Here is a 26433-nt window from a genome sequence, read left to right on the forward strand (position 1 = left end):
GGACTCTGCAGTCAGACTATCAGAATTCAAGTTTTCACTTTGTCACTTACCAACCACTTGGCCTTTGGCCATATTTATATTCTCTCTGTAAGTTTCCTTATCTGTAAGAGGGGAATTATAGAATCTAACTTTAAGTTATATGAGAATTAAACAAATCCACATAAAGAAATTAGAATAGACCCAGAGTAAGCTAACAAGTGTTGTTTGTAATTACAGTGATATTGCCTTGTATCTCTGGAGGTTGCAAATACACATTTTGTAGCTGAAACACAGTTTACTCCTTCATTTACTCATTAATCCATTAATTCAACTATTTAGTGTTTAATTCATTTATTCACTAAATATTTACTAATCACCTATTAAATACCAGGCACTGTGCTTGTTGGTAGGGGAGATAAAACTGTTTATCAGACATTGATTCTTCTCAAAGAACTCATGGTTTGGTGGAAAGATTAAAACTATAAAAAATAACAGTGGGGGTAGGGATATAGCACAGTGCTAAAGTACCTGCCTGGTGTATGTGAAGCCCTGGGTTTAATCGCAGCACCACAAAAAATAAATACAATAATTATTATAGTACAAATAGAAATGCTTAGTGCAATGAGTACTTCAAAGGTGCATATGAGAGTTATACATAAATAGGAATTTCATCAAATATCATGGCTATGTTTGTAACTTCACACAAGATTTGTACATTTTGACTTTACTAACAAAATTTAAGAAGAAGTTTACTGGCATGTACTGCATCTCAATGGACAGAAAATCAGTGGTAGAGATTATGAGAGTCCACCCTAAATATTCCACATTTAGAAGCCTTTTGGCAGCATATTATTTTCAGATGACAATGTTAAGATTGTTAGAATAAAATAGTCATTTTAAATAAGTGACATTTGTTCTTAATTTGTCACATTCATTAATACTTCAGTTTTGAACAATCAGGATGTGATTTAGAAATTTAAATAGCAAAAAGTTAATATGTTATAAAGCCTTAAATTTCTTTTAGCCTTTTAAATTCATTGATTCTTTTAGGCTCTTGAATATTTAAACTATGTAAAATATTAATAATATACCAAAGAAGTATCAATATTTATATTAAATTGGAATTCATACTGTTTTATAACATCTTCAATAGTTTCCCTTATTTATAATCATACTAAGTAAATCATTTTCAAGGACGACACTAGAGCAAGCATATTACACTATAGTTATTGCATGGCAAACAATGTCTTTCAAAATTTAATATTAAGAAATATCAAGCTAAAATTAAAAAAACTGTGATATAAACTCATATATTTTATTTCATATCTAAGACATGGAAATTCAAAGTTCATAAATCAAGAAACTTACGATAATATATTTCCCATAGTAGGAACATTATATATTCTATCCCTGTTTCTACAAAATGGAAAAGATCATTTCTGTGATGAACTGCAGAGCATGTGTATTTTTCAGGGATAGCTTACTATCCCAGGATGCTGATATAAATAAACACGTCAGGTTACTGCAAAGTATTAAAGATAAATAAAAGGGTAATTCAGATAACTTTGTGGGATTGAACAGGGTGCTCTAGTTTTCTCTGAGCTTTTTAAGAAACACACACTTTGAAAATTAGAAATATTTTATAGTTGCAACCATTTTTTGCTTACTTGGCTTCTAAAGCACACTAAAATTAATCGAAGAGGAAAACAGTATCGGTTCTCTCCTTTTAACAGGTCCTTGTGTTTGCTCTCTTATTCATTTCTAGTTTTCAGGAACTAACACACACTAGCAATGAAATATTTATTTTAGTGAGCTCTTAAGCTATATTCCAAAATACAGGCTTGAGTAAAAATGTTATCTGTATGGATTAAATATTTTGTCCACCATTACTTACTTACTATTTCATCTTATTTATGGCTTATGAAATTCTGGCTATCCAAAGATGAATGTCTAAAGAAAACTAACCAAGAGTAAAGCAAGCCATAAATAATTTATGCTTCAAGATAACACATTTTTTAAAAAACCCCAAAATACAAACAAAACCCTATTAAAGCAGCTGTCCTCAGTCAGAAGTCACATTTCTGTTAGCCCTATTATTTATGTATTTTTTTTCCTTAGCGCTAAGATATTTTTCTATGCACATGTAGACTCCTGTAGGAATTAGAAAATTTCACATGTCCCTATTGTTTGGGGACAAGGTTTTCTGTGTGTAAGGGATGTGTCACATCAGAATGAGTTCTACAATGTACATTCCACTCTTAGGTTTCATCTATGCCACTGTATAGGCACTGGGAGGCCCTGGGAGCACTTCTTCAGCACTGTATTACTTACGGTTAAGAGGCAGGCTTGCATTGGTTGTGCCGAGCTTGTTGGCAGCCACACAAGTATAGTTGCCGAAGTGCTCCTGTGTCACGTTGGTAACAGTGAGAATGGATCTTGTGCTAAAATTTTGAATAATAATTCCTTGTTGGCCATTGAAGAGCCTAGAAGACAAAATAAAGTCTAGGTAAATATGTATCGTGAACATGAGTTTCACATTTACCTTACATGGGGTAGGTATGCCAACCCATAGGCAGTTTGATAACACTGAAGTTAGCATACAGATGATAACAATGTAATTATATTTTCCTTGCATTGGTAGACTGGAAGGAGGCGAGACTGCCTGACAGCTGCGGACTGTTCCTGTGGGATAATTTGTGCTACATAACAAACAGAGCTTGGATATCCACAGGCCCCATTGATGCACTGTTTTATAGTAAATTAAACACAGCATAGTGATAGTAACTCATCTATTAAAGTCAAGACAGAGAAAAGGGAAGTAGATAAGAAGATGCCACTTAAGTTAGAAACTGATGGTTTCTAGGCAAGCTGGTTAGCGTATGTCTAGGCTGGTTCAGGTAACGTAATTGGGCAAATGTCATGAAACTTAACCTTTCAACTATGATATGATATTCTAAGACCAAAATCAACATGACTTTACTATTGCCATGGAACACCCAGATGGACAATTTCCTGGGTGGACATTAAACCTAGGAAGAGACAGTAGTATAGTGTTTAAAAGCTGAGTCACATCTCTACCATGTTTTCAGAATGTGCCCAAGAAAGTGCTTAAACCTCTCTGGGCTTCAATATGGGATTCAATTTAACTTGATTCTACCCTGACTTACTCAACAACTTCTCTCCACACTTAGCACCAGAGACCCTTATTCTCAAGCAGCATGGCTTCATGTCAGCACCTGTCATATCCACTCATTCTTTGTTTTCTTTCTTAATCTTCTCCCTGTCTCTTATACACCTTCTCTTTCTGCCAGTTTCCTCTTATGCAGGCCCACCTTAAGACCTGTCTCTTTTTTCCTGTTTCTCCTTAAATGACTCTTCCTTCTCTGTATTCTTTTCCTGCATTGTTCCTTCCAGCAGCTTCCATGTAAATAAGATTTTTTTTTCAAAACAAAAAATTGAATTGTTTTAAGCTCCTATAAAGGTAAGACCATGTGAATATACTTTCTCTGATATTTGAATCATACCTAGACCTTTATAGTGGTATTTAGGCACAAAGTAGCACAAAGGCCAATAGAGTCCAGGTGATAGTCTCCCAACACAGGTGTTATTAAGTTCCTCTTCAGTGGCCTCTTTAAGATGTTTTCTCTCTAAACATGAATTCTTCTGCAATGAGGAGGCCAATGAGATGTTAACTTCTCCCTGACTAATCCCAGATTTATTGTGATGATGACAATATGGGCTATGTAAATTCATAGTTTAAATATCATGCTAGATTACCCTTTTCATTCATTATGTTCAGTTTAGTACTAAATGAAGATACTAATAAATGGCATCCCCTGAGAGTGTAAGGTGAACTCCTTTGAAATGTGTTATGTAACTTTGCACCTGGATTTAGATAAAATATACTATAGTTAAATTCAGATTGAAATAAGTAGTCATACTTGACTACTCTGGGAATAACTTGTAGTTCATATAATAGCTGAATCTGACTTATTGAAAACGTAAATTTTAATCAGATAAACAGAACTTTGAGTTGAATAAATATTGAACAAAGTTCAGCTTAAGCAATAAATCTAATGATGCCCAACTCTGATAAAAGAAAATAGGGCATCAGATATCATAAGTCTGGCAGCTTTTTCTCCTCTTTCTCATATTTCAGGACTATAAAAATTTGCTCTAATGTCCCATAGCATTTATTGCATAATTTTGTGCATTATATTAATAACTTTGTTTGTATCTAAGAAGTATACATTAGGCATAAAAATCACAGTTTTGTTGTCCTGCCAGCTTAAGTATTATGACTCAAGTCAATTTGCCAACATTTCTATTGTAGATACATTCCAGAACACTTAGGAACCCCCTTGACAGCTAACCCCTATTGTGCCCCTTCCCTGAAAAAACAAGATTTTTGTGGTGCTAAAAAATTAAGAAGGAGTTGATCAGATCTTCAATGATTAGACTCTGGGTCTAGCCCAGAAACTCCATGTTAACTTCAGACACTCCATCCTGCTATTGGCTTATACTCCTAATGGTTGTCTTTCTGAGTTGGATTTTGATTCCCTGCCCTTAAACATATCTGGTGGAAAAGCTTCAGATGTTGCTGAGTCACACAGTGCATCCATGCTCTGTTTGGGAAAGCCTGTTTTGGACCTCTGGCCAGCAGTACTGCGTGTACCTTTAACCGAGTGTCACTTAGCGCTCCAACCCCAGCTAGTCAGATCAGCCACACAGGGGATTATGGGCAACAAAAATAAAAAACATCTTCCCTGGAGGGTTTTGTTTTCTCAGGGGAACTACCTGTCTGAGATTATCAGAGAAGTCCAAAGCTTACATATCAGAGAAGTTTAAAGCTGACTCCTCAGATATCACTCAAGACCCTACTTTTACCTGGTAGAGGACTGGAAGGGCCTTTGCAAAGCTGACTGTGAGGGAAAGTGACTTCTGAGATGTTGTACATCTCCAGAGGATGTACTGTAATTTTCTTGAAAGGATCTGGGTTTGGGACTTTCTTAAATATTAAAATCAATTCAGAAAATATCCATTCCATTGTTATAAAGATGAGTTTTATGCTGACTGATTAGGGACTAGACAGGCAGCACATGAACTCTGCCCTTGAGAAGGTCAAAGTCAAGCAAAGGAGTCAGATATGGAAAGAGGCATTTACTATAGATAAACACACCCACCCTGAGTTGTTGGTTGTAGAAATTTGAGCCACACCTGGAAGTAGGTATGTCCTTAATCTGATTAAAAGCACATAATAAAAATGTTCTTTAATTGATGACATTTCTTTTTGAAACAGATTATTCCAAGATACTTTCTACAAAAAGAATCATTCTCATATTGACTTACAGAATGAAAGATGCTGTTCTATAGCCTTTTATTTTTTTTCTAAAAATTTTTTTTTTCTACTGAGTTAGGAGTTAGACATGGTATCCCTTTCTCTAGCAGCATGTGGTGCTTACTTGGAAATACCTGGTCACTCTTCTTTGTTGCATTTTCACCACAGGGAATGTGGCTATAGATCCTTCTATTACTGTAGACCCTGCTGTCCTCTGCCTTCTGACACCAATTGAAGTTTGTCTCCATTTCGAGGACCATTTCTCTTTTTCTTCCTTTGTCTCTTGCCAATGTCTCATAAATCTGTAAACTGCAGGCTATTTGCTTTGCCAGCAGATTCTGCCAGCTCATAAGTGACACAGCCCGACCCACTAACTAGTTCTGAATTAGAATAGACCCCCTATATTTTTTAGTGTCAGTCAAAAGTAGCACATGGAAAGCATGCTAATAACTAGAGATACTACATTTCAGACTCATGAAATGCTTACAGTCTTAATCTCCTGCAGGCTGTAGTTATCAAGGATGACCAGAAGAACCTATAGCAACATCGCTATAGAAAATCTGACCACATAGCCATGAGTACCAATTGTTAAGATTGCAAAAAATAAATGGAGAAGCTGTTCTGTACCTTATTCATTTTATATATAAATCTAACTTCACTCAATATTTTGGGATTATTGTTCCCTATCTGTCTTTCTGGGTCAGGAATAATAATAAACAATATAGGCTCTGCATTATAATTATATTTCTAGTCTTTTCAGTGTGAGGAAGAAGGCTTTCTATATGTGGAAAATGGTAGTTGTTCTCAATACACTATGGCTGAAGTTATCTAACACTAAAAAAAAAAAAATTCAGTACTACACACCCAAAATTTTCAATGTTAAGATTATAGGAAATTGACATTCAGAAAACATGTAAGCATTTTCAAATGTATATATCAATTAAACTTCACAACAATTCTAGAATATTGGTGCTATGTAGTCCTGTTTTAAAGATGAGGAATCTGAAGTTTAGAGAGATGAAGCTAATTTATCTTTTACCATCTGGTAATTAGCAGGTTGAAATGCAGGTCTTCTGACCATGGTATCCTCTCACAACAGCAGTTAGTATTCAAATCATAAGGAGTAAACATGGATATTTGAAGTTTTGAGTATTTGCGTTTGGAGATAGAAGTCAGAAATTTTGGTTCTTTAAGAAAATTGATTTGGGGCAGAGAAGAAAAAAAAAAAAACAATGGATCTCAATAGCCAACTGTTATGTGGTATCTATGCCAAGAAAGTCAGGTTCCATCCAAGGATTGAGCGTAATGGGGTAGAAAGTCAAACAAACAAAAGGCTTCAATTCAGCTAGCTATCTGGATGAATCTGTCAGAGGTCTCATGACTATTTGGTTTTTAATTATATCTTATAATAAAGCTTCTCAAAGTTGCTGTCATCGTTAGCCTCTAGGGCAGTCAGTTTTTTGGGCTTCTTGAAACCTGAGATGAGAAGCACAAAATGGGTTTTCCTCTCCTTTCTCCTCCAATTTCCTCCCAGTCCATATACCCTATGCATCAATTATGGTTTGCTTTCCTTCCCCAGGTTCACTAAATATTTGCATGGTAGAATATCGCACCTCAATGTGGATACTCTGAATGTAGTCAAGAATGGCAAAAATGCAACCTTAGTCAGTGGATAAGAATGCAATATTCTAGAGTAATTCTAAAATCGTGTCTAAAGTTCAAGTTCTAGTGATGCTATAGAGTGACTGCATTGTGTCTGACTTGGCCAAACCATAAGCATAATATCAAATACTTTTCTTTCTAATCTTATTTCAGTTCTAAGATTTCATATATCTGTGTGATTTTTGATTAATGTCCATCTTCCCTATTAGAGTGTAACTCCTTTATGGCAAGGTTTCTGAAGGGTTTTGCTACTTGTTGTATTCCAAACACATAGTATAATAGTGTTGGGCACTTAATAGGTAGGGACACAGTGAGTGCTGCATGCTTGACTCCCCATGTATTATGCTATTACATATTTTAATTCTTAGTTTTTTCATTTATGAAATGGGAAAAATGAACCCAGTAGCAAAATGTTAATGTAAGAATGTTTTAAAAATATATAATGTGTAATATCTATGCACATATATATCAAGTGCGGGAGGCACTAGATTATGATAGGTGATATTATTGTTCGATGATAGGGTCTGTTTCTTAGACAGAACAGATACATTTCCTCTCAGATGGCAGCCAAATATTAAATATTGAGCATACAGGAAATTATTTTTAAAGAAAAGATCTGGAGAGTGACTGAAAAGATCATGGCATCGTGATTCCAAGATGTGCCAAATTCAGTAACAATTACATGCACATTATCAACCTCATCTAGACTTTTCACAGATGTGCAGGGTAGATAACAGAAAAATAAGAGTAAAAAGGGGGAGGAATAAGAACTGCTGGAAACCAGAGAGAAATGAAAATTTATGTGAACATGCTGCTATAGCAACCTATTGGTTTATTGTGTTGCTTGATACTTAAGGCTTGAAAACAATATGATATCATTTCTTCCTAGGAACAGACTGAAGAATATCATGCATCGCTGTCTTAGCCCCAAGGGGTATCTATCTTTAGTTGTGCATTTGAATAAATTAATGTTATTATAATACATTAGGATACTTTAATGATTCTAGACTTTATTAAGCTATTTAAAATGTATGTCTTGTTTACTTTATCAATTTTAATGAAATTCATAATTTTAGATAAGAGACTTTTGGACTGCTTTATTTGTGACAGTTTGATTCGCAGAGGGAGGATCATCCCTTTTAACCCTACATCAAATATACAAAGGCTGCAGTGCAGGTGACAAGCCGCCCCTGACTGTGGTGAGTTCCCGTATCCCTGACAACCTGGCCTGCAACTGAATTTCTCCCCTCTGCTTGAACTGCTTTTCTAATATCAATATGTCCATGGTTTTAATGTCAAATTTCGTCCCACAGAATAATAACACAACCATTTTGGAAAGATTACGTTTACAATAAAGGAAGACAGAATTGAGCGACAGAATCCACTTTCCTTTCCCCAAACATATGCTGGGTTTACAATGTCCCACAATCTAAAGTGTCAGGATCTAGCTGTGTGAATACTTTGTTTTCCATCTCAGACTGAATTCAAATAAGAATGGCTCTACTTTATAATTATTAAAAGGCTATAACTCATTCTTTCAACATTGTGTGTTATTCATGCTAAATACTATGTTAGGTGTTGGGGATGTGATGGTGAACAAGGAGAAACCTCATTTTCAGGTAAGAGTTTAAAAGTGAGATGGGACAAGTAAAAGAAGCTGAGGATGTTTTAATAAGTGCTTTGATAGAGCTACCTTCCAAATAGACAAGGCTCTGAGTGGCATTCCTGGAGAAGGGGGCATCAGCATGGAGATTAAAGGACTAGTCAGTGAAGGCAGACAGCTCAGGGGAGCTAGGGATGAAAATGTGTAGAAAAGTTCTTAAGCAAAGGGGTCAACATGTGAAGAGGCATGAAAGAAAGCAAGCATGTGCAATTTGGGGACGGAAACTCTCTCACTATGGCCATGGTTCAAGTTGTGAGGTGTAGAATAACAAGATTCATAGCCAGAGAGGTAAACAGGGGCTAGAGGGTGAAGGCCTTCCATGCCATTCTGTGTTGATAGAACTCTGTCCAGGGACAGTAAAGAACTATGAACAGGCCTCATGTATAAAGTGATAGGGTCAGATATTTATTTGTAATGATCACTAAATTTTAAGAAAGCAACCAAATTCCAGGTGTTTACTGATGGACTCTACATGCAATATTAATACCTGGATTCTAATCTGTCCTACATCAAACTCATCATGGTTCTTCCCACACCATTTTTCTTGTTTCAGCCTCCCTCATGGACTCACCATTCACTATATTGTTTGGATATAAAGCTGAAATTATCTTCAAATTGTCTTGCCCCATCTAATTGGCTACTGAAATAAATAAACACTACCACTTCTCTCTCTCTTGCTTTATAGTTGCACAGCCTATACTCCAGTTTGAGCCTTATTTTACTTCTCCCATCCATTCCCCCAATTGCCTCAAGAAACATTCTGATAGGAACTGCATTGTTTACTACGTTGAGAAACCCTTCAATAGCTTCTGAATGCCACAGAATCCAGTCTGAATGCTTTACCACATTTCAGACTGTTCAAGCCTTTCTCTAAGGTGCCTTGCTAGTCTTACTTCTTATTACACCTGAATTCATATGTTGCATCCTAAGGCATTAAAAAAAAAATCTCTATACAATGCTGACTTGAAATTGATCATGTTCTTCCCTTGCCCATGATTATTTTCAACCCTTGTAATGGTTGAAAGTATTCTTCACCATTTGGTGTCCAGTACGAAAGCTACCTTTGTCCTGAAGCATTCTTTAATCCTCTGATTTGAACTGAAGAGACTCTTTCTGTGCACTTTCACAGGAATCGACTAAAAATTCCCTGAGGATTTTCTAACTAAGTGCTTATTTCATTTTGTTGATTTTTATGACAAATTCTAAACTCTCTAAGTCAGGGAATGCAATATGGAGTTGGTCCACTTTCCTCTTTGCTTGACTGGCCCAGATTTTAAACATAATAATATGCATTTGTATCTCAATTTCCAGTTGAGGAAATGCTCTCAGTTGCTTTGCATATTTATTCTTTACCTCCATGGACTCCACAGGAATGATGAGACTTGTACTGATAAGACACTGATGGTTAAAAGGAATGAAATACCATCAGAATCACATTACATTACATTACATAACATTACATAAAAATAAGATAACACTAAAAATGCATGATCCCTCAATGCAGGAACTTATTTGCTTTTCAAATTTTTCAAATTATCTCACAGATGATAAGTGCCCAAGGCATATTTGTTGAATGAAGAAGTAAAATCATAAGTTAGCAGGAAATTTTTCTTTTCTTTTCTTTTTTAGACCAGGTCTTACTTACTATGTTGCTAAGGTTGGCCTCAACCCCCTGAGCTCAACCCATTTTCTTGCCTCAGCTTCCCAAGGTGCTGGAACTAGGGTGCTTGTCAGAGCACCCAGCCCAGGAAAAATACACCCTTCTAAATCAAAACATGTAACTTCTAACTCTAGTAAGAATGATCTTATACATGAAAAGGTGAAAAGAGAGAGACAGATAGAATATATTTCTTGTTCCTTCTGTATAATCAAAGTTGCAGTGTAAAATATAGGAGGCATCCTGACATGGGAATCAGAAAATTTTATTTACTTCCCATTTTATTCTTAGGGATAGCTTATTCCTTAAGTATAAACTGGTTGGAATTATGCAAGGAATGGGTGAGATATGTAAGTATGTTGTAAGATTGCAAAGTCAGCAAGTAGGGTAAAAGTTGCATGCTGTTAAAATTGCCTTTGAAAAGTTCTTAAATGTCTTATTTTAAGCTACCATACTTTATAACAGTCTCCAAAATGGAGAGCAAAAATCCTAAAATTAGTAGAAAATGATGTGTTAGAGTTAGAGAAAATAATAAGAGTTCATTTATACTGTAATTTTATCTCATTTTTATAGTTTTTTTCTACTGTATGGCATTTAACATTTATAATATACTAGGATACAAATAAGTAAAAAAAAATTAGAATGTGTATATTCTTAATTTTCCTCAAATTAAATTAAATTAAATCTTATTCATAGGTATACTCCAAAAAGCGTTGCTGACCACTGCTTGTCCATTATTGAGGAGCAGATGACATTGTTGGGTTGTTTTAGAGCTATGCTATTAAATATACACCTTCAATGTTAGATTCTCACAAGGAAGAGAGAGATGCATACACTATTTGAGATGTATGAGAGTGAGGAGCATCTGAAAGAGCAGCAAGGTATGGACTTCCCATCATGTGTATTTTTCCAGCTTAGCTACTGAGTAAAACACCAAGTTGTGCTCTGTATGGTATTTTACATGTTTATCTTCTCATGCTTTTTTTTTTTAATTCCAAGTAGCACCCCAGTTGTGAAGAGTTCATTCTTTGTAAGTGAAATAAACAATACAAACATTTTGCAAAGCTACCATATATGACAGTGTTTTGAAAATCCTAGTGCATTATACAAATGTGATGAGTTCATAATTTTTGTGGGGGAGGGTACCAGGGGTTGAACTCTGGGGCATTCAACCACTGAGCCAAGTCCCCAACTCTATTTTATATTGTATTTAGAGATAGGGTCTCACTGAGTTGGCTTAGCGCCTCACTTTTGCAGAGGCTGACTTTCAACTTGTGATCCTCCTGCCTCAGCCTCCCGAGCTGCTGGGATTACAGGTAGGCACTACTGTGCCTGGCATGAGTTGATAATTTTGACATGAATAAAGTACATGAGAAAGAGGATAACTGAAGACCCAAAGAAATATTTTAACTCATTCTGCTGATTTCCTTAAAAATTTAAGTAGAGAAGACACTCTTTACTAAATTCCTTCAACAGATGAAATTTATGGACTGCCTAGACAGTAGGCAGGAGGAGTCGGGGCAGTGCAGTGTTGCCCGCCTGTAATCTGAGCACTTGGGAGGCTGAGGCAGGAGAATCGCTAGTTCAAAGTCAGCCTCAGCAAAAGCGAGGTGCTAAACAACTCAATGAGATCCTGTTTACAAAAAAAATACAAAAGAGGGCTGAGGATGTTCCTCAATAGTAGAATGCCCCCGGGTTCAATCTCCCAGTACTCCCTCCAAAAAAAAAAAAAAATAGAGTAGGCAGGAGGAGAGTAATGGTCACTGACATAATTATGATATCTCATATTATTACCTCTGTAAAACCAGGAATGAAAAATCATCATTGTCTGACATGAAATCTCACATTCACCTGGTCATCTATGTGGTTGATTGTAGGCCCTTTCCAGTCTATAAACTGTCTCCTGATATATATTATGTATGTTTGTTCATGCAGGCTTTAAATACATAAGTATCTTATCTTTTTCACCAAGGTAAATTAGAAATAGTTATGACATTTTCTCTAAAAGTTTTGTAAAGAATGATTTATAAATGCATGGACTAAATTTGAACCATGCTACTTAAAAAGTCAAGATGGTATACTTGCCATACTATCAAATGCAAAAGATTCCATTTTTAAGATGCATATTAGTTTTTGACTAATACATTGATAATTTTTAATGTTTTATTATATGTTTCTCATTCATAAGAGAAATTTCTATTTGTAGTATTTATAACTTTTGCATCCCTATCTTGAATTATGATGAAGGATTAAAAAAGAAACAATGTTGAAATTGATTTCCAAAATGCGCTGCTATAATGGGCCCTTTGCGTAAGATCAGGCAAAGTGAATAAAATGATATTTTGAATTTAATTATTTAGTTAGCATTTTATTTTAATTGATGAACAATTATTATATATATTGGGGGCTACACTGTGATGCTTTCATATATTTATATATTGTGGAATGACTAAATCATATCCGCCCCATAAAAACTGGGAGTAGTTAAACTGGCCATAAGAAATCAGAAGGTGTAACTTTCCAGGTGTCAGGTTTGAATTTCATGAAATCAAGAAGAGGAAGGAATTCATCCACATAAGCATATAGCAACATTTTGATCTAAGACAAGATTGTAATTCTGACTTCACAAAGTGATAAATCATTCCCTCTTTTGAAATACTTTTTGACATGTCAGTCCATTACAATGTATGGTTTAACATTAATCCCTTAATGTACTGTTATTAAGCAATAGATTAATTTTATATCATTAGAGACTTTTTTTGGCTTAAAGTTACATTGGATGTTCTAGAATTGTCCTTTTATTGCATATAAGGAGTATGTTTCTTCTTATCAACCTTCTCTATTTTCAAGAGAAAAGGTTAAATTTTTGGCACTCCTTATAACGGATTGCCAAACTCTGATTTTACTAATCCTAAAATGTATAGACAGCAAAATTAAGACTACTGGGACTGTCGCTGCTAGGTATGCTGAAAGAGATTAAAGAGTTAAATAATGACTACCTTATTCAAAAGAGTAATATTTTAATAATAACCATATAAATTTAGTCAGTGTCAAAATGCTTATCTAAACAGTGCAAATGTCTGATATTTCTATTATGAAAAACAATTAGTCTATAATAGAGATACATTAGGAGCCATCTTTGAAGATGGCATCCAGTAATTCTTATCTCTTTATATTCATGTCCCTGCATTGTCCCCTCCCTCATTAAAGAGAGTTGTCCTGTGCAGAAATAAGATATTGCATATATAACACAGCATGCCTCTGTGACCAGGTCATAAAAGATAAAGCAGCTTCTACTTTGCTATATCTGGAATCACTAATTCTGGAGGAAGCCCATTGCCATGTTAGGAAGACATTTAGGTAGCCTTATGGAGATATCCACATGGCAATTACCTGAGGCCATCTGCCAACAGCTATCACCAGCACTAGCTTGCTGGGTATATGGGATGAACTCACTGAGAAGCAGATCCTCCAGCCCAAACCAGGCCTTAGTATGGCCAGCGGCATGTGGTTTCTTGATGGCAACCTTCTGAGAGCCCCTGAGCCATAACCATCGAGTTAAACTACTCCTGGATTTCTGACCACAGGAACTGTTATTCTATTATATTTAAGTTTACTTTGTTAATTAGTGATAGATAACTAACAATGACAGCTGATACAAGAGAAAGAATGTAGGGCTGTGAGGTTGACAAATCTAACATGTGTTTTGAAAGCAACTTAAAGTGAATGCTCTTGGACTGGTTATTGTGTCTTAAATTTTTCATCAGTAAATCTTAACTCACAGAAGTGTGTAGAATAAATGAGAAAAAAAAATTTAAGGACCTGGAAAGTTTTTTTTCTCCTTAAGAATATAGTTCTTTCTTTTCTTTAAAGTGGGCTTAATTTTATATAGTTTCTTTTTTAAGAGGGTTTCAAGCTGATTATTTTCAGCACATAGAAAAATGGACTTTACAGGGTAAAGAACTGCATGCAAAAAAGGCTAGGGATGTCCAGGCTCAGCCTCTGTTTTCTGTATATTTGGATGAAATTCTGACTTTGAAGAACTTGATTTAATATAAATGTATATTTATAAACATTTCCTAACATATAAAAAAAGTGAGGTAAATTATTTTTGACTCTTCATGTAACCTCACAGAGGTGTGTAGAACAAATGAGAAAAAAGAATTTAAAGACTTTCAAAGATCTCTGGGAAACAGAACTCCTCCAAAGCTCACAAAAATTCTTCCTCCTTCTGACAGGGTCTCTGACAGCATCTCGCTCCTGGACAGGGTCTCAAAGGTCAAGAAGACAACTCTGAAATGTGTTGTATCTGTCTCTGCCATGTGTGCACTTGATTCCATTTTTTCTGTGTCCTTGACTAAATAAATTGGGAAGTTGTAAGTGAGTATCTGTATAAGGAGTATCCTAGTTTGCAAACCTATAATCAAACTGAAATGCCTATACCTTTGGCATTTATCACTGACATTTCCAATTATTTTTGATAAACTCTGCAGAGCCATGACCTACACTCAGTGCCATAGTAGAAGGGTTTAATCCATGGGTTCTTTTGCAAGATTTCCTAGATTTAAATCGCAGCTCTGCCACTAACTGCAAAAACTTGTACAAATGACTTAAAATATGCTGTGTTTTGTTTTCCACAAGCAAAATCTCATAAAAATAAGAGTATATTTCTCATCAGTTTGTTATGAGAATAAATGTTAATATTTGTTAGCAACTTAGAATACTAGCTATTCAAATAGCAATAGATAGTTTTTCCTTTTGATGAAGTAACTATTTGAATAGCCTGGAACTTGATGGTGAATCCTTAGGGAATATAGTCACAACCGTTCAGCAACCAGACTCCTTCTCTCTACATATACTTTACATTACAATAGTTTGTAAAGGAAATTATTTATAAATATTTGAAAATTTGAATAATTCCTTATATAAAACTGAGAAAATGATAAATTCATATACTTCACTCAGAACTGAAAATATGTTTGCCTTTCAAAAGTGCATCTGATTTTCACAGCTGCTAGATTTTCCCTAGGTGTGTGAGTGTGTTGGGGAAAACATTGATTGGGGAGAACCAATCTATTTTTTCCTTGTTAGCAAGTAGTTCTTAAACTTTTTTTGAAAATATAATAAAAGCTGTAGTATGTCATCCCAATAGGAAAAAAAAATCACTGAATCTATGATTATGGGTACAAATAGGAACCTTGCTGTATACAGTGTAGGCCAAGAATGTGGACTGAGAGTTATTGCAGTCTTTTTTTTTTTTTTTTTTTTTTTTTGGACAATGGTATCTGAATTTAGAAAAGGGAAAGGGAGATAGAACAGGAAAAAAAAAATCCAGGACACCAAAGTATTGGAAAAAATTTGGCCTTTAACAAAAGAGCTCTCACTTGGATGACAAATAATTCTGATGGTTACCTATTATTCCATTAATAACATATATTAAAAATGACTTTGGGAGACAGGTAAAATAATGTAAGTCAGTGTATTTAAACTCTTTTGTAGGGAACTGGGTGTTTGAGAGGTATTGCAAGGACATGCTGAGAGGAGCTCTAGACAGGTGGAACTGAGGCTTCATTTACCCCACATCTATCAGGGGAGTGCTATGTTCATAGGTACTAATTCCCAAATAAGGTAATGTTTGAACAAAAAGTTCCACACGTTTCAAGTTTTGAGAGCACTCTACTGGATGTGTGGACATGTAGATAATCACAAACTGACCATTTTTCAACCTGGGTTATGAGGATCTGACAAAGACTATATTTGAAGACTTAGAATGTCATAGGTGGAATGGGGGTGACCACAGATCATTTAATCTCATTCTCAGTATTATAAAAAAATATACCACAAAGCCCCAATTAGAATTAGCAAAAAGCATAAATTAATTAGTGAAAAGAATAAGAACTGAGAAACCCAAATTATAAGAGGTTGCAAATAAAATAGTTGCAAAAATTTAAGGTAAACCTACAGTGAGATATTCAGAACATTAAGTCCAATGTTAAAGTGGGAGACTATCTTCCACAAACCACTTTTTGATTCCAATTTCAAAATCAAAGTAACTGCTTATCTAATCCATTTTCACCTATCATGGCAATTGTAAGTTCTTGTGTGATTTTGCCAGCTTTCTCTTTGGATGTTAGTTTCAATTAATTTTGAGCTCGGATCTGAGTAAACAAACCCCATACAACTGTGTTGAATTATACGGAATTGCCAATATTTGGCTTTTCTGTTTTTTACTAAAATATGGGCAATTTAATATGACTCATCCTAATATTTTTCTTGAATTTGTCCCTCCCTAATTTTGAAGCAAGATATGTGTAGTATAGATAATAATCCTTACGTCTGTATGACATCTTCTAGTTAGCCAACAGCTTCCTAGAAGCCTCGATAAGAGCAGTTGAAGAGGTATGAATGAGCCTACTGGTTCAAAGAAGAAGAAAGTATCAATCCTTGTCTTGTTCAAAAGCTCTTACCAAGACTTGTGTGGTTTCTCTAGGGTACAATCATACAGAGCTGACGTTAGCGTAGCCCCAAATCCTCTGGTTAGTTCTTTAACTATGTATTTTATCTCCTCTGCAGACTGCTTCGTGATAGAGTATCTGAAACACAGTGTCCCATAACACAGAACGTTCCACTGTCTTATGGGAGAGTCAGGCAGGTGCAAGGGTGGAGGCTTATCAAGGAAGCCAGGCTGAGTCCACAGCGCCGTTGCATTTGAAGTGCTCTTGTGGGGGCTCTGCTCAAGTCCTTTAGAGCCAGGTTTACTTCCCAAGTAAATATGGTTGTCAGAAAGAGGCTTGGTGTGCTGGTTCAGAAAGGAAGCAAAGAAATGAAAGGCTTTGGCACTGGGGGATTTGCAGGCATTTCTGAGATTATATAAACCAATGTGGACTTTCCTTCTGGATGCTATTAGCTGCTCATCCCTCCCACGTGGGCCCCTTCCTTTTGCCTGCTGCTGAGAATCATTCAAGCCAGTTAAAGAAATTGCTTAAAGTAAGTATCTGAAACACAAACACATTAGCTCCCAGTGCTTGAAACACAGCAATAATCACAAAGTCCTTACTTCTTCTCTCCTTTGTACCACTCAAAGGCTGGAGGCGGCACACCTGCACCTTCGCACCTTATCAATCCGCTGCGTCCGGGGATCACAGTGCCCGATTTAATTTCCTGAATTGTAGGAGCAACTGAAAATGAAAAATAAAAAATAAAAATAAATAAAACCTGGTTGGTAAGGAAAAAATAATAATCTGCAGCAAAAATATAACATACATATATTTTTATTCCTTCTATATTCAAAGCAATCTTATACCCGATATGCCAATGCATCACATTTGCAGTATTTTATGCTTGAAACACAAGACTAGTCATTTTCAGCTTCATTTTTCAAGTTGGACAATAGATGAATGTTCACAGGGAGCAGCAGAGTAAATGCAATACATTTTGGTCTTACTTCCTGTTGGAAAAAATGGCATGGTGAGGGGAACACTTCATCTGTACTCCAGTCAAACTACACTTCAATAACAGCTCTCCTTTATTGAGTAATCACCAGGAGTTAGTCAATGGACCAGGTGCTTTATGTTCCTGATTTCCTCACAGTAATTCTCTAAGCTCGATGGTATTATTCCCGTTTTACAAATGTGAAAATGGAAGTTCAGAGACGTTAAACAATTTGTCTAAGGTCACACAGCTAGGCAGAATTTGTACTTGAAGTTGGCCGTGTTGACACAGGCCTGGACCCTTTCTTATTCTGTTTTCCCCTACTTCCTCCCCGGGTTTAGCAATTTAGTGATTTTGTTATGTGCTTTCATCTACGTGGAAACTGCTTTTCTCCATTTCCACGGATTCAATGCCTATTTTAGGTGTCATGGTCTCCATATTCTTACTTTAGCTGGAAATAACTGTCCCTTCTGTGAGTATTATTTATGAGTTGCTCATGCCTTACACTTTTGCTTTTCTGTTGTAACGATTTCATGGATATGGGTAGCTTCCTGGTTAGCTCCTGATGGCAGGGGTCAATATCCAATTCATCTTTGCACTTTTAGAAATCAAAGCATAGTGCCTAGCAGAGGGTGATGCTTAAAAACCTTTTGTGTAACCCATCTGTTCCTTTAGTCATCAGATGGTTATGGAGCCACCAGGAGGCGCCAGGCCTTTTTCAAGGGACAAAGCACTTCCACTATCAGCCTTATTCCAGATGAGGTAGGGATGAGGAGACAATAAACAGCAGGTATAAGGACACAGAAGTCTGAGTAAAAGTCAGAAGGTGATAAAATTAATTATAGTAAAAACAGAAACAGTAACAGCAGACACCTTACAACAGCGAAGTAGGAAGAATTAGAGCAAGGAATGGAATGCGATGTTTTAGATGGCTGTCTGATTAGGCCTCTCTGAGAAGGAGGATTTACAAACTGGCTGGGTGCAAAGGAGTGGTTATCTCTGTGCACATCTGGAGAAGGCCTTACAGGAAAGGAGAACAGCCCAGCTGAAGCAATCCTGATTTGTTTGTGAAATACCAAGATCAGTGTGGCAGAAGCAAGGAGAAGAAGGGAATGTGACAGGGGTCAAGGCCCAAGAGGAACAGGACAGGAGATCAGGTGGGACCTGGAGGGCCATGTTCCTGATATGACTTTTACCCAGTAAAATGGTGAGCCACTATAGAAGAGAGGTGGGATCCGCTTTGTGCTTTGGAAGGAGCCCTCTGGTTGCTACGTCATGGAAAGACATGGGTGAGGCCAGGATGGAAGGAAATTGCTGCAAATAACTGAAGTGATGGCAGCTCCTGCAGAGTGGCAAAAGGTGGTGCAGAGTGGCTGGGATCCAGGCCTGTTGTCATGATGGAGCCCCAAGGACCCCTTGACTGCAGTGAGAAGTGAGAAAAGGAGATGATGAGTCAAGGTGACTTCAGGTGGCTTACATGACTGCAAGAATGCCATCACTGAGAGGGGAAGTTTGTCGGGGGAAGAATTTTGGAGAAGATTTTAGGCCATGGATGATATGTCTTTTCACAAATATTTGCTTTTATACCAAGCTTTTAACATAGCACATATGTTAAATAACACAATGGGAGAGAGTTCAGTACAACTGGATCCTGGAAAATGCAAATACCTGGTTCACTTAGAAACATGACCCGAGTAACTGTGTGCTCTGAATATAGTTAAGTTTCCTTTGGAAAGCAATGAAAAAAAAATAGGGTTTAATGTTTTTCAATATGTGGTGAATATAAAACCTGGAAATAAACCTTCATAAATAAAACATTGTCTTTTTTTTTAATACCCTAGTAAATTCATCACTTTCTATTAAGGGTGATTCTTCATTTTTAAATTATTGCACCTCTATTTTTCTATGGTATTTTATTCTTAATCATAAAGATTTAATTTAAATAAGGTTCCAGAAAAAATCACAAATACCTATTTTTATTAAAGTACTTGCTAATAACGTGGTGAAAAATAATGGAAGAATGTTTATCAAAAATATTTGAATGAGGAAAGATTGCAAGCTAATATACACACACACATACGAACACATAAAAATACACACAAATACAATGTAAAGAATACTTTAGCAATTTTTAATTGTTTTGTTAAGGGAAGATTCATGTCCCTTTGTAGAAAGCAATAAAACCTATAAAATATGCCTATAAATAAAATTCCACTCATCTGCCAATTAGTATGACACTGATTTGCTTGTAAAAGGTACAGGTAAGATTGTATTTTTACTATTGTTGTTGCAGGCTTTCAACTTGCTCCTTGTCACACTAACAGGCCGTAATCTTTCATGATATCCAACTATTATTGAAGATGAAATAACCATATGCAACAGGAGATCCATCACAAGCTTCTATTGATAACCTGGTTAGTTTAATTACTCTCTTGTTTGTCAAGGGGGCCATGACTCATTACAAACAAAAGCATGAAATCCGGAACATTGCCTGAAAACCCAGGCCTAATGAACCGAAATAAAAATCTAATTTGTCATTAAAAGGCTTTTATGCAGTACAGTGTGCATATGGTTTGGCACAGGGTGCTTTACCACACAAGTTAAAGGGACCTGATCCTGTTTTCTAGGCAGTCATGAAATGCTGATGCACACCGTGAAAGAAAAGATACCTAAAATGTCACATGAAGCATGAATAAATTGTGAATCAATCAATAATTAATAATGATACACATAAGAAAATATCCTAAGAACATTCTGTGTTCTTAGGATAGAGTAAAAGGGCTATGGGCACTAGGGCAACCAGTGTAGATAGGGGATTGGTGTAGATTGATTTTGTGGCCAACATTACAAATTCAAACCTAAGACTCTATTGAATTTTCTTAGTACATAAAAATTCATATTACTCTTCATCTTTTGAAAATGACTGAGAGGAAGAGAATTCATGTGCTTATTTATTCATCATTTCTTCATCAGTTCAATAAATATTTGTAAAAGAGACCACATTAGTGAAACATAATAATATTCCCTCAAAGAGCTAACACAGAGTGATACAATCTGAGATGAAAAAAAAGCAGGGCAAAGGAATAGCAAGGTATGGAGCAGTCATGGAGCTAGTTACTTATAAAGTAATGTTTGAGTCAAGAATTAAATGATGTGATAATAATAGTCATGTGTTACTTGCAGGAATTAAGGTTTTAAGTGAGAAGCATATTTAGGAGGAAACGTGCGTTTAAGTTCAGCATCTATTTAAAGCACAGAAAAGTAGTCATTTTTGATGGCTTGAGTATCACTGAGAAGAATCTAGTAGAAATGGTAGTTTGGCAGCTGGGGTCCAGATTTTGTAGGTCTGGTAGCCCCTGGTGAAGGTTTTGAATATTACTCTAAGTAAGTGATATTTGGGAGATTTTGAGCACAAGAATGATATTTTGATTACAATTATATAAATTGTATTTGACTGTTCTATGAAATATAGTTTGCAGAGAAGCAGCTAGGGGGCTGGCATAGTACCTTAGGATGGGGAGAAAGTCATTGGACATACAATAGAGAAGGCAGGAATTAAGAAAAATTAATTCAATAGATCTTTGATCACACTGGACGTTCTCAATTCCTTTTAGTTAACTGACAATGCCTGAACATTTTTAGTGAAATTTCAAGTTATACTGTTCTGAACTCTATTACTTTGTACAAATAAAGGGGTTCTTTGACCAACAACAGACATTTCTGATTATGCCCAGTAGGTTTATTTCATATAGTACTTCTCAGAGATTGTGTTGTCAATGTACATCTTATAAATCTCTTCCTGGATAGAGCTTTTTAAAAACTAGTGACCATAGAATTCCAGAAGATTTTATTTGAGCATCTTGTAGGCTTGATATTTCTTGAGACATATCTGCATATGTTGGACTATTGGATCTCCAAGTTCTATTCCACATTTTCAGTTATGTAATCCATGACTTTTAAGATGAACAGTTAGCATTGGTTCCATAAGCTCCTGAGTGCTCATGAACTAGATTGTATTTACAAGTTTCATGCTAAGAGAAAGCTTCAATTATTTGCATCCTAAGGATATGGCATTAACTTGGCTGGGATAGATGTCCCTGAAAACAATTCTAACTAATTAAATTTCCAACTGGAGCTGTAACAGTGAAAATTGTAAGTATGCTTGGCTAACTTGTACAAAACAGTCATTTTACACTAAATTGTTCCATATTTTAAGAAATCAGATTGGGCACTTCTTGGGAAAATGATTACATGATAAAACTAAATCATTTCTCTCCAAGTCTATTTCTTTCAACATTATATTCCTACCATTGCTGTGTAAATTTTGGCCTTGCACTAGCAATGTAAGCTGACAGTAGGAGTGTACATGTATGCATCATAATGTGTTTATGTTTCAGGAATTATTAGGAAGGTAGTTTTCTGTTCTGCTCTGATGAAATATTTTAATCACAAAAGTAGCAAGGAAAGTAAATGCTTGAACCTCTGAAATTCGCAATAACAATGGAATCCTTTGGAAAAAAAACTGATATATGTGTACTGCTGACATTTAAGCCCACCATCCTTGTGCCAAATTGTATATGACTGTGAGCAGAAGCAATTACACAGTGAAAAAAATCCATTTCAGAGGAATGTTATTAGATAGATACAGGTAAGAGCAGAGAACAGATGTTGGGGAAAGCCAGCAAAAGGGTCAACAAGGGGTATTTAACACCTGTGTGATTAGATGCTCAAAAAAGAAGAGTCCTTCCTTTTCATTTACTCAGTGGGATTTTTTTTTTCTTGCATTGTTTAGCCAGTCATTTCAAGAAGAAAATGAAAGGTTCTTCATCCAAAACTCCAGGCTCTGCAGGTGCAAACAACAGAACCTCTGTACTTGGCACTGACAAGCCTAATCAAGATTCATTTTCTTAGTTACATGGCAATAGCCACAGAGACCTTCTGTCTCTTTTGCCATCCTCAGTGAGAGCTTCGGTTATATACAAACTTATTATAAAAAAATTAAATGAGTCAAAAAATTACTTTAATAACCTTATCAAGTCAAGGTAGTTTGAATGAATCTTTAGATCATATGGCAAAAACTTTACCAATGCCCTCATACCTCAAAATGATGGCCAATAATAAAAGTGCTACATAAAATAAATGGAACAACAAAGAAGAGTGCCCAAAGAGAAATAGAAAACTTAGATGTCCCAAAGAGAAAGAAATCAGTCCTACAGTAGCTACACAGTTTGACAATACTATGGTAAATAAGCATGTTGATGTTGGGCTGGATTCTAGAATTTATAGACTATAGTAACGAAAACTTTGGCCAGTCTTTGAGAATGTCTTCCTTGAAGGTGGGTGGAAAATAATGAAAAAAATTTCAAAGTTTATCACAGATTTTAAAGAAACATATCTCAAGGTCAACAAACGTTTTCCATGAAGCCAATATGCCCTTACTTCACAGACTCATTTTACTTTAAATGACATGAAGATCTCCCTTTATTGCTGAGAAAAAAATTTGTGAAAGAATAATTTGTTGAATCTTTTTTAAAAAAATAAAACTACCAAGATACAGTTGAATCATAACCTTTATGATTTAAGGATTTCTAAATTGACTTAAACCTCTGGTTAGCATCTCAGGAGATAAAAACAATCTGGTATGTAATGTATCTCCAGCTTACCCCTGAACCTTAAACATTTATATAATGGTAAAGTACTGTATTGAAAAAGCTATACTTTGCAGTCAAACAAAAGTGGGCATTTGCTGAGTAACTTAACTCTTCTAAAGCCCAATTTTCTCATCTGTAAAATAAATAGTAGCTACTTCACAGGATTGCCATATAGACAATATAAAACAATTCATGGAAAGTGTGTACCTTAGTGCTTTGCACTGAATTAGCAGTCAAAAAAAAAAAAAACAAAAAAAAAAACACTATCTAAAGCAGGAATTACTGCAGGAAAATAGGGTAGTATCACCATACTCCTTTTAGGAACATGAAATAATGTTAATATATGGGTAAAATAGAAAATTTATTTTCTAAAAAATTATTGCCTTGGTGCTCAAGCATGCAATTAATTTAATTAAAACCTGGACTAGTATATTCTTACTTCCCCTGAATTCTATCCATGTCCTGCAGTTAATTAAGAACCTCTTTTCTGAAAGACAGATATGATAGACTTTGTTGTCTTTTTTTTCATGGCCTAAGTTTAGGTTTCATAATGTGATAGAACATGTAAAGCACATGTAACACAAGAGCATCCCTTCAAGAAAGACATGCATTTGCAGTAATGAGTTATGTGCTCAAGAATACAAAAGATCAATTCATTGATTCAGTTAAGCATATGATGAGGTCATTTTCTTTTTCACAAAAAAAGACAGTGATAAATGGAATTTCACATGTAAACTTGACCTTAATGGTTTTACTAAACATTTAATATCCAAAATGACAGTGTACTAAGCTGTGATATGATTTCCTTGTACTTCCAGAACTACAGGAAAAAAGCAAACTATTTGGTGAGAAATTTCATAAAGCTGAGATATATGACTATACATGAAATCTAATTTTAACAACATTAGTGAAGACCCTTGCACTGGCTTCTTAAATCCGCAAAGAAAATTATATGCTTATTGTTTGAGATTAAAACTTAAGAGATTCTTTTCTTAAGCTCAGATTTCATGCTATCATATTAAACTCTTTCAAAGCATTAAATATACTAAGTTATCATTAGTCATTTATATTGTGATGTGAAAAATATGGAATTGTGTTGATATGAGTATGTGCTGTTATAGGCCACTGAGGATTAATGGATTGATGGATTACTGGATGGATGGGTAGATGGGTTATCTGTGACTCATAAAGATGTAGATAAAAATGCAGTAAGAAAAAAAAAGGGGGCTACATAATGAGTACTTTGTTGGTACTTAGGCAGAATCCATTCATATCATGCTTTTGACAAGGGTAAACACTGGTGAAATTACAGCTTGAAGTAGCTGTCCCTTGTAGTCAGCAATGCACACTCTACTGAGGCATCCACTGTAAAATATGTGTGAGATTTATTGGGCCACCAGCTGTATCAATAGAAATTAAATGGTTCACTGTTTTCCTAGCTATTCTCTAAACTTTCTTTCTTTAGACTTGTTCATGATTTGATCTCTTGTCTGTTGTCAGTCATGCTGAAATTATAGCTGTATGTGATTGATTTGGATACACTGGACAAGTTTGCAAGAATTGTGAAGTTGGGATTCTCCAAAGGCATCTCTATTCTCAGCATGTACAGTCTTGTAATAGAAGTTATCCTCAGTACAAACCTTATAAATCTTAAAACATTTCAATGTATTTTTTCATATTGAAGGTAATATAAATTTACTGATACAAAAATATTTTAATAAATCTTCAAAAATTATAGATTGGAGCATTTCAAATTCTTCCTTTAGATTTGCCTGGATAGCATGAGAATATTATTGGGAACTTTTTTCAGAGGGAAAATGTTTCTAGTTTTATAAATTAGCCAAGATATTTTGATGTGGCTTCTTTTATTGTTTTGCTTTAAGTCATGTTACACTTTTAAAGACTAATAGTGATCTTTGAAAATGTGAATGAACTAAATTTGTGTATACATTGAAAATTTTTGCAATCAATCTACAAAACTATAGCAATAATGATATACTTGGCAATACCATTAGTAGACTTTTCACTTTGGCCAGTTCCTCACTGGGTCATGTTTCCTTCTGGATCTAGGACCAGCTTTCTCCAAAGACCTTATGATAAATCTGAAGACATTAAAGAATATTGGGCTGATATGATTTCTGCCCTTACTGAATAAGCACTGGATAAGATTTCTTAGTTGCCTAAAGGGCTTATTATTTCTTCTGGTTCCTGTGGCCTTCAATAATCTTAAAATAGAACATTGAAAAAGTTGATTAAAATTCAGTTATTAAACTTGTTTAATTCTGAAAATGAATAATTCATATTACTAATATATTCTAAAGAATTTCATTCCTAACACATTGTCTTAGAGGAAGTGAAAAGTAAGCTTTGAATTGCTAGAATGAGAAAGAAAGTAAAGAAAAAAATAAGGATTTATATCATAGAAATACAGTTATAAGCTACCAAGTTCTTTTTCCCTTTCCCTCAAATGCATGAGAAAGAATGGTAGAAGTCTAGTAAGACTTAAGAAAATATGTTAAGTGAATCATATTTTCCCAAACTACAGATTACTTAATAAGAAAATGAGCATTAAACTAGAACCACTTTTACATCTCTGTTTATTTAGAGGTGAGAATTGGCTGTATGATGAAACCTGCATTCTGGAGTATGTCATATTATAGCATTTCCTTATGGTTCAAAGAGCAAATCAACAGACATCATGGCTGTGAAGCAGGTGTGATGTATCTATAGACTTTCCATGAGCTTACAAACAAGGAGAAAAAAATAACCTAATGGGAAGTGGTAGCTGTTGTGCAATACAAAGAGGATATTTCTTCTCATTAGGCAAACATTGTTTCATACACTTGTATTCAGGGAGAAAGAAAGTGAAATCAGAACAAAAAGAAAATAGTAGCTAAGAGAAAAAGAATGAGAAAGAAGGAGAGACATTTTACCTACAAAATAGTATATTTCAAAGAATTCAGAAGATGTGGGAGGAAACGTGGTGGGAAAAGTATAATTTTCAAAAACAATAGTATGAGATTTGGGGGACTAAGAATATTTTACAAGGAAA

General features: G+C 35.3%; 1 protein-coding gene across 1 annotated transcript in view; it reads right to left on the bottom strand.

Moving 5' to 3' along the window:
* Negr1 (neuronal growth regulator 1) overlaps nucleotides 1-26433 on the bottom strand; it is a 492948-nt gene that overhangs the window by 179166 nt on the left and 287349 nt on the right. Inside the window, exons 4-5 of the mRNA XM_048814071.1 lie at nucleotides 17357-17477; nucleotides 2311-2462 (exon numbers count right to left, since the gene is read on the bottom strand). Coding sequence (XP_048670028.1) covers nucleotides 2311-2462; nucleotides 17357-17477 — 273 coding nt within the window. The remainder of the gene's footprint in view (nucleotides 1-2310; nucleotides 2463-17356; nucleotides 17478-26433) is intronic.

Source organism: Marmota marmota, unplaced genomic scaffold (assembly GCF_001458135.2).
Source record: "Marmota marmota marmota unplaced genomic scaffold, marMar, whole genome shotgun sequence".
Lineage (NCBI taxonomy): Eukaryota > Metazoa > Chordata > Mammalia > Rodentia > Sciuridae > Marmota > Marmota marmota.